The sequence below is a fragment of the Zonotrichia albicollis genome, unplaced genomic scaffold, assembly GCF_047830755.1.
Source record: "Zonotrichia albicollis isolate bZonAlb1 unplaced genomic scaffold, bZonAlb1.hap1 Scaffold_73_unloc_1, whole genome shotgun sequence".
Classification (NCBI taxonomy): Eukaryota; Metazoa; Chordata; class Aves; order Passeriformes; family Passerellidae; genus Zonotrichia; species Zonotrichia albicollis.
The window spans coordinates 19,138-27,247 of NW_027428459.1; the positions used below are offsets into that span (position 1 = coordinate 19,138).

Sequence of the window (8,110 nt, forward strand, 5' to 3'; positions counted from 1 at the left end):
GAGGCGGCGCTGTGCAAACAGAACTGCAACAGAGTGAACATGAACGGGAGAGAAATCAGTAACTCTGAGAGTTTTATTTGCTATAAAATACATCCCACACACCCAGCCCCACACAATCCCCATCCCACCACCCTAATTGAGATCCCACTACTGTAAATCACCTCCCAACCCCATGTCAGCCTGGCGGCTGTAGAATCGAGGAAAATTTATACGGCATGAAGTTTTTCTCAGGAGGGATTGAGCATTCATGCGCAAGAGTGAGCTGTTTTCACTGGGATTTGAGTAGTTTTGCAGTGAAAGATTCATCTCTCTTGGCTTTTGAAGTGCAAAGAGATCGAGAAGAGAAAAAAATTCAGGTGAAATTAAAAGGAGAAGCAGCCAGGTGTGTTCCCAGCATGGATCACAGGGAATGTGAGTGACCAGGGCTGTGCCCACAGTGCCTCCTCCAGTGGGGGATGGAGCTGGAGCAGCGCACGAAGCTCTGCCCGCACTCGGGGCACTCACAGGGCTTCCCTTAGTGATGCCTCCGTTGGTGTTGGGTCAAGTGAGAGCTGCTGGAGAAGCTCTTCCCACACTGGGGACACTCGTAGGGCCTCTCCCCAGTGTGAATGCGCCGGTGGGTGATGAGGTTGGAAATCTGCCTGAATCCCTTCCCACAGTCGGGGCACTGGTATGGTCTCTCCTCTGTGTGAGTCTGATAATGCTGGAGGAGATGGGTGCTGGTCCGAAACCTCTTCCTGCATTTATCACACTCGTAGGGCCTCTCCCCAGTGTGGATGTGCCGGTGTTTCATGAGGTTGGACTTCTGCCTGAATCCCTTCCCACAGTCGGGGCATTGGAAGGGCCTCTCCTCTCTGTGACTCTGAAAGTGGCGGAAGAGATTGGCGCGGGTCTGAAAGCTCTTCCCACACTTGGAACATTCGAAGCACCTCTCTCCTGTGTGGCTCCTCTGGTGCCTGTTCCAGGCGGAGCTGTGGCTGAAGCGCATCCCACACACGGAACACTCGAATGGCCTTTCCCCAGTGTGGAACCTTTCGTGCTCGATCAGGTGGGAGCTCCGATTGAAACACTTCCCGCACTCCCCACACTCGTAGGGCTTCTCCCCAGTATGGATCTTCTGGTGCTTGATCAGTTCGCACTTCCTCCTGAAACTATCCCCACACTCCCCACACTCGTAGAGCCTCTCCCCAGTGTGGATCCTCTGGTGCCTGGCCAGTTCGGAGTTCCACCCGAAGCTCTTCCCACACTGCCCACACTCAAAGGGCCTCTCCCCAGTGTGGGACCTCTGGTGCCTGATCAGATTGTGGCGCTGGCTGAAGCTTTTCCCACACTCCCCACACTCATAGGGCTTCTCCCCCGTGTGAATTCTCTGGTGCGTGATCAAATGGGAGTTGCTGCTGAAGCTCTACCCACACTCCCCGCACGTGTGGGGCTTCTCCCCATCACGGAGCTGCTCACGGAGCACCAGCTCCGAGTTCTGCTTCCATCTCCGGCCGCCTTCCCGGCCCAGGCCGGCTCTTTCCCCCTCACATCCCCGCCGGCTGCGTTTGCAGCCCCTCCTCGTGCGGCATCTCCGCGCCTTTTCCTCCCCGTTGCCTTCCTGCGCCGTGGAGCCGCTCAAAACGGCCTCTTCCACCAGCTCCTGCCGCGGGCATTTGTCCTCCCTGCTCTCCGCTCTTGCTCTGGGGGAGGAAGGACAAGGACACGATGGCATTTGCCTCCGTGCCACAGCCGAGGGCAACGAGATCCCCCCAGGCCGTCCCCGGCAGGACGGCACCGCCACCCCCCGATGTCCCCCCGAGGGGCCTTTTCAGCTCAGCCTTGGACTTCTTCATTCTCCAAACATTCCCCCAAAAACCCAACCCAGGGACCCCCCGGGATATCAGGGCCGGGCTCCCGTCCCTGCTCACCGGCGCGATGCGGGGGGAGATGATCCCACAGGCGGGGGCTGCGAATTCAGGCTGGGCTCCAGAGCGTGGATCCGTCCGCTCAGCCTCGATCCGCCTTTGTCCCTCCTCTTCCTCTTCCTCCCGCTCCTCCTCTTCCATCCCAACCCCCCCCCGCTCCTCAGCGTTATCTCCGCCTGCTTCTCCTCTTCCATCCCGCCCCTTCCATCCCTTCTCCTCTTTCTCCTCCCAACCCCGCCTTCTTCCCCTCCTTCCATCGCTGCTCTCTCTCCGCCTTCATCCCTCCCCTTCTATCTTCCTTAGTCCTGCTCCTCTCCCCCAACCGGCTGGAACCGTGAGGGGAAAGTGGGCAGGGAAATGGCGGAACCGTGAGGGGAAAAGGGGGCAGGGAAAGGGCGGGAACCGTGAGGGGAAAGGGGGCAGGGAAATGGCGGAACCATGAGGGTAAAAGGGGGCAGGGAAAGGGCGGAACCGTGAGGGTAAAAGGGGGCAGGGAAATGGCGGAACCGTGAGGGTAAAAGGGGGCAGGGAAAGGGCGGGAACCGTGAGGGGAAAGGGGGCTGGGAAATGGCGGAACCGTGAGGGGAAAAGGGGACAGGGAAAGGGCGGGCAACGTCAGGGGAAAGGGGCGGGCTCAGGCCAAGGGCGGCAACTCTGAGGGGACAATCTGGGAGGCTGCACTGTGCAAACAGAACTCTAAGTGACTGAACATGAACGGGAGAGAAATCAGTAACTCTGAGAGTTTTATTTCGTATCAAATACATCCCACACACCCAGCCCAAGATAATCCCCATCCAACCACCCTAACTGAGGTCACGCTTCTCCCAGTCTCCTTCCAACCCAGTCTTACTCAGGTGGCTGAGAATCGAGTGAGTTTTTTAAGACATTGACATTTTTGAGTTGCGATTGAGCAGTTTTGTTGTAAGATCGAGATGTATTATGTGGGATTTGAGTGGTTTTGAGGTGACAGATCCATCCCTCGTAGATTCTGGAGTGCAAAGAGATGGAGAAAGAAGAAATATTAAGGCCAAACTAAAATTTGAAGCCTCCATGTCTGTTCCCAGCATGGATCACAGAGAATGTGAGTGACCAGGGCTGTGCCCACAGTGCCTCCTCCAGTGGGGGATGGAGCTGGAGCAGCGCACGAAGCTCTGCCCGCACTCGGGGCACTCACAGGGCTTCCCTTAGTGGTGGCTCCGTTGGTGTGTGTTCAAGTGAGAGCTCTGTGAGAAGCTCTTCCCACACTGGGGACACTCGTAGGGCCTCTCCCCAGTGTGGATGCGCCGGTGCCTGATGAGGCTGCAGTTCTCCCTGAATCCCTTCCCACACTCAGGGCACTGGAAGGGTCTCTCCTCTGTGTGAGTCTGAAAGTGGCAGAAGAGATGGGCGCGGGTCTGAAACCTCTTCCTGCATTTGTCACACTCGAAGGGCCTCTCTCCTGTGTGGCTCCTCTGGTGCTTGTTCCGGTGGGAGCTCTGGCTGAAGCGCATCCCACACACGGAACACTCGAAAGGCCTTTCCCCAGTGTGGATCCTCTTGTGCACGATCAGGTTGGAGCTCACTGTGAAGCTCTTCCCACACTCCCCACACACGTAGGGCCTCTCCCCAGTGTGGGTCCTCTGGTGCTCGATCAGTTCGCAGTTCCACCTGAAGCTCTTCCCACACTCCCCGCACGTGTGGGGCTTCTCCCCAGTGTGGATCCTCTGGTGCTTGATCAAGTGGGAATTCCTACTGAAGCTCTTCCCACACTCCCCGCACGTGTGGGGCTTCTCCCCATCACGGAGCTGCTCACGGAGCACCAGCTCCGAGCTCTGCCTCCGTCTCCGGCCGCCTTCCCGGCCCAGGCCGGCTCTTTCCCCCTCACATCCCCGCCGGCTGCGTTTGCAGCCCCTCCTCGAGCGGCATCTCCGCCCTTTTTCCTCCCCGTTGCCTTCCTGCGCCGTGGAGCCGCTCAAAACGGCCTCTTCCACCAGCTCCTGCCGCGGGCATTTGTCCTCCCTGCTCTCCATGCTCCGCTCCCGCTCTGGGGGAGGAAGGACAAGGACACGATGGGATTTGCCTCCGTGCCACAGCCGAGGGCAACGAGATCCCCCCAGGCCGTCCCCGGCAGGACGGCACCGCCACCCCCCGATGTCCCCCCGAGGGGCCTTTTCCGCTCAGCCTTGGACTTCTTCATTCTCCAAACATCCCCCAAAAAACCCAACCCGGGGACCCCCCGGGATATCAGGGCCGGGCTCCCGTCCCTGCTCACCGGCGCGATGCGGGGCCGATGATCCCACAGGCGGGGGCTGCGAATTCAGGCTGGTCGACCGCGTGGATCCGTCCGCTCAGCCTCGATCCGCCTTTGTCCCTCCTCTTCCTCTTCCTCCCGCTCCTCCTCTTCCATCCCAACCCCCCCCCGCTCCTCCCCAGACGCCGCCTCTTCCTCATCGTTCATCCCTGCCCTTCCCTCCCTCCTCCTCCTCCCCCAGCAGCAGCCGCACTCTCCGTGCCCCGTTCCCGCAGCCCTCGCAGCCGCGGCAGGAGCGCGGATGGAGCCGGGACAGGTCGGGATGGGCAGCGCGGGGCTCTCGGCTGCTCCAGCCGCTGCGGGAGGGGTGAACCCGGCCCGGGCCAAAGGAGAGGCGAACTGGGCAAACTGGGGGCTGAACATCCAAACTGGGCCTTGCTGGGGACCCTGCCTGGCCACTGCCAGCCCTTGGGGCTCCTCTCGGCACATCCGCCAGGGGGGAACGCACACAGGGCTGGGGGATCCCGGCAGTGGAAGCGCTGCCAGGGACGGGGCTGCGCTGGGATCGCACTGGGAGTGACTGGGGCTGTACTGGTTCTGTACTGACATCATACTGGGGTCGTACTGGGAGTGACTGGGGCTGTACTGGTTCTGTACTGACATCACACTGGGAGCGACTGGGACTGTACTGGTTCTGTACTGACATCATACTGGGAGTGACGGGGGCTGTACTGGTTCTGTACTGACATCATACCGGGGTCCTACTGGGAGTGCCTGGGGTGCACTGGTTCTGTACTGACATCATACTGGGAGTGACTGGGGCTGTACTGGTTCTGTACTGACATCATACCGGGGTCGTACATGGAATTACTGGGACTGTACTGGCTTTGCACTGACACCACGCTGGGATGACACTGGGATTGTAGTGAGTTTGTACAGACATCATTCCAGATCACACTGCGTTCCCAGGGCAGATTGTGATCGCACTCATGGGGGCTGGGATCATACTGGGATCATACTGGGAGTGGCTACAATCATACTGGGATAAGAGTGGCTGTGATTGGACCCTCAATGGGGGCTTCTGGGAGCTACCAGGCCCATGCTGGGAGCCAACTGGGGACTGAATTAGAGGAACTGGGAGCAACTGGGGTAAAAGTGGGGGCAAGTGAACCACGCTGAGGTGACTGGGAGTGCCTGGCAATGACTGCCAGAATGTTCAGGGCAACTGGGATATACTGGGAGGGTCGGAGACCATGCAGGTGGTGATTGGCACCAAACTGGGACTGACTGGGAAGGTGTTGGGGGAACTGGGAACACGCTGGGGGCGAGTGGGAGTGACCGGGCCATTTCTGGGAGAGACTGGGATCACACTGGGAGTGCCTGGGACTATGCCAGGGACAACTGGGAGAACGGAGAACACACTGGATGAAAGTGGGAGGAACTGGGAGCAACTGGGACCATGCTGGGAGACAATTGCATCATCATGGGGAATCACTGGGAGGGAGTGACCTCGTCTGGGAGTGACTGGGATCAGGCAGGGAGGCAGGGGAAGTGACCAGGATGATACTGGGAGTGCACAGGCCCATACTGGGAATGACCAGGCTATTACTGGGATTGTCCAGGAAACTGGAATCGCACGGGGGAGCAACTGGGCTCATACTGGGAGCAGCCACTGCAGACCCCGGATGTCTCCCCGAGGGCCATTTGCGGCTCGGCTTTGGGGCCCTGCCAGCTGCAAACATCCCCCCGAAACAAACCCCAAACCCAGGCACCCCCCGGGATATTTGGGCCGCGCTCCCCCTCCCCAGGAACCTGCGGGATGTGGGGCGATGCTTCTGGGGCTGGGGCACTTTGAGGGAGCGCCTGGGGCACGAGATGCTCCCTCTCCTCTTCTGCTGTGGCGGCTGCTCCGACTCTTCCTCACTCCGTCCTCTTCCTCCCCCGATCCCGGTGGCCGAATTGCGGAAACCGTGAGGGGAAAGGGGGCAGGGAAAGGGCGGGAACCGTGAGGGGAAAGGGGGCAGGGAAAGGGCGGGAACCGTGAGGGGAAAGGGGGCAGGGAAAGGGCGGAACCGTGAGGGGAAATGGGAGGGCTCAGGCCAAGGGCGGCAACTCTGAGGGGACACTCTGGGAGGCGGCGCTGTGCAAACAGAACTGCAACAGAGTGAACATGAACGGGAGAGAAATCAGTAACTCTGAGAGTTTTATTTGCTATAAAATACATCCCACACACCCAGCCCCACACAATCCCCATCCCACCACCCTAATTGAGATCCCACTACTGTAAATCACCTCCCAACCCCATGTCAGCCTGGCGGCTGTAGAATCGAGGAAAATTTATACGGCATGAAGTTTTTCTCAGGAGGGATTGAGCATTCATGCGCAAGAGTGAGCTGTTTTCACTGGGATTTGAGTAGTTTTGCAGTGAAAGATTCATCTCTCTTGGCTTTTGAAGTGCAAAGAGATCGAGAAGAGAAAAAAATTCAGGTGAAATTAAAAGGAGAAGCAGCCAGGTGTGTTCCCAGCATGGATCACAGGGAATGTGAGTGACCAGGGCTGTGCCCACAGTGCCTCCTCCAGTGGGGGATGGAGCTGGAGCAGCGCACGAAGCTCTGCCCGCACTCGGGGCACTCACAGGGCTTCCCTTAGTGATGCCTCCGTTGGTGTTGGGTCAAGTGAGAGCTGCTGGAGAAGCTCTTCCCACACTGGGGACACTCGTAGGGCCTCTCCCCAGTGTGAATGCGCCGGTGGGTGATGAGGTTGGAAATCTGCCTGAATCCCTTCCCACAGTCGGGGCACTGGTATGGTCTCTCCTCTGTGTGAGTCTGATAATGCTGGAGGAGATGGGTGCTGGTCCGAAACCTCTTCCTGCATTTATCACACTCGTAGGGCCTCTCCCCAGTGTGGATGCGCCGGTGGGTGATGAGGTTGGAAATCTGCCTGAATCCCTTCCCACAGTCGGGGCACTGGAAGGGCCTCTCCTCAGTGTGAGTCTGAAAGTGGCAGAAGAGATGGGTGCTGGTCTGAAACCTCTTCCTGCATTTGTCACACTCGAAGGGCCTCTCCCCAGTGTGGCTCCTCTGGTGCTTCTTCCGGGCGGAGCTGTGGCTGAAGCGCATCCCACACTCGGAACACTCGAAAGGCCTTTCCCCAGTGTGGATCCTCTGGTGCTGGATCAGGCTGGAGCTCACTGTGAAGCTCTTCCCACACTCCCCACACACGTAGGGCCTCTCCCCAGTGTGGGTCCTCTGGTGCCTGATCAGGTCCGACCTCCATCGGAAGCTGTGCCCACACTCCGTACACTCGTGGCGCTTCTCCCGAAGGTGGGACCTCTGGTGCTTGACCAGGCTGGAGTTCTGGGTAAAGCGCTTCCCACACTCCCCACACTTGTAGGGCACCTCCCCAGGATGGGTCCTCTGGTGCGTGATCAGATTGCTGCGCTGGCTGAAGCTCTTCCCACACTGCCCACACTCAAAGGGCCTCTCCCCAGTGTGGATCCTCTGGTGCTCGATCAGTTCGGAGTTCCACCTGAAGCTCTTCCCACTCTCCCCGCACGTGTGGGGCTTCTCCCCATCACGGAGCTGCTCACGGAGCACCAGCTCCGAGCTCTGCCTCCGTCTCCGGCCGCCTTCCCGGCCCAGGCCGGCTCTTTCCCCCTCACATCCCCGCCGGCTGCGTTTGCAGCCCCTCCTCGTGCGCCATCTCCGCGCCTTTTCCTCCCCGTTGCCTTCCTGCGCCGTGGAGCCGCTCAAAACGGCCTCTTCCACCAGCTCCTGCCGCGGGCATTTGTCCTCCCTGCTCTCCATGCTCCGCTCCTGCTCTGGGGGAGGAAGGACAAGGACACGATGGGATTTGCCTCCGTGCCACAGCCGAGGGCAACGAGATCACCCCAGGCAGTCCCCGGCAGGACGGCACCGCCACCCCCCGATGTCCCCCCGAGGGGCCTTTTCCGCTCAGCCTTGGACTTCTTCAT

General features: G+C 59.6%; 1 protein-coding gene and 1 pseudogene across 1 annotated transcript; both read right to left on the bottom strand.

Annotated features, from left to right (window-relative positions):
- Nucleotides 1-131: 131 nt before the first annotated feature.
- Nucleotides 132-3,960, bottom strand: LOC141728022 (uncharacterized). Its single transcript, XM_074534315.1, has 2 exons — nucleotides 3,133-3,960; nucleotides 132-1,395 (listed from the first exon to the last, which is right to left on the bottom strand). The coding sequence occupies exons 1-2, from the start codon at nucleotides 3,914-3,916 to the stop codon at nucleotides 515-517; spliced, it is 1,665 nt and encodes a 554-aa protein (XP_074390416.1). The 5' UTR covers nucleotides 3,917-3,960; the 3' UTR covers nucleotides 132-514.
- A 2,367-nt stretch (nucleotides 3,961-6,327) lies between these two features.
- On the bottom strand, nucleotides 6,328-7,958 carry LOC141727992 (uncharacterized; annotated as a pseudogene).
- Nucleotides 7,959-8,110: the final 152 nt, after the last annotated feature.

Excerpts from the sequence above, each read along its gene's own strand:
- LOC141728022 (XM_074534315.1), bottom strand. The coding sequence starts at position 3,916 with ATGGAGAGCAGGGAGGACAAATGCCCGCGGCAGGAGCTGGTGGAAGAG. Across the intron at positions 1,396-3,132 it reads GTGTGGGAAGAGCTTCTCAC|GCAACTCCCATTTGATCACG; the intron begins AGAGCTCTCACT and ends AGAGCTTCAGCA.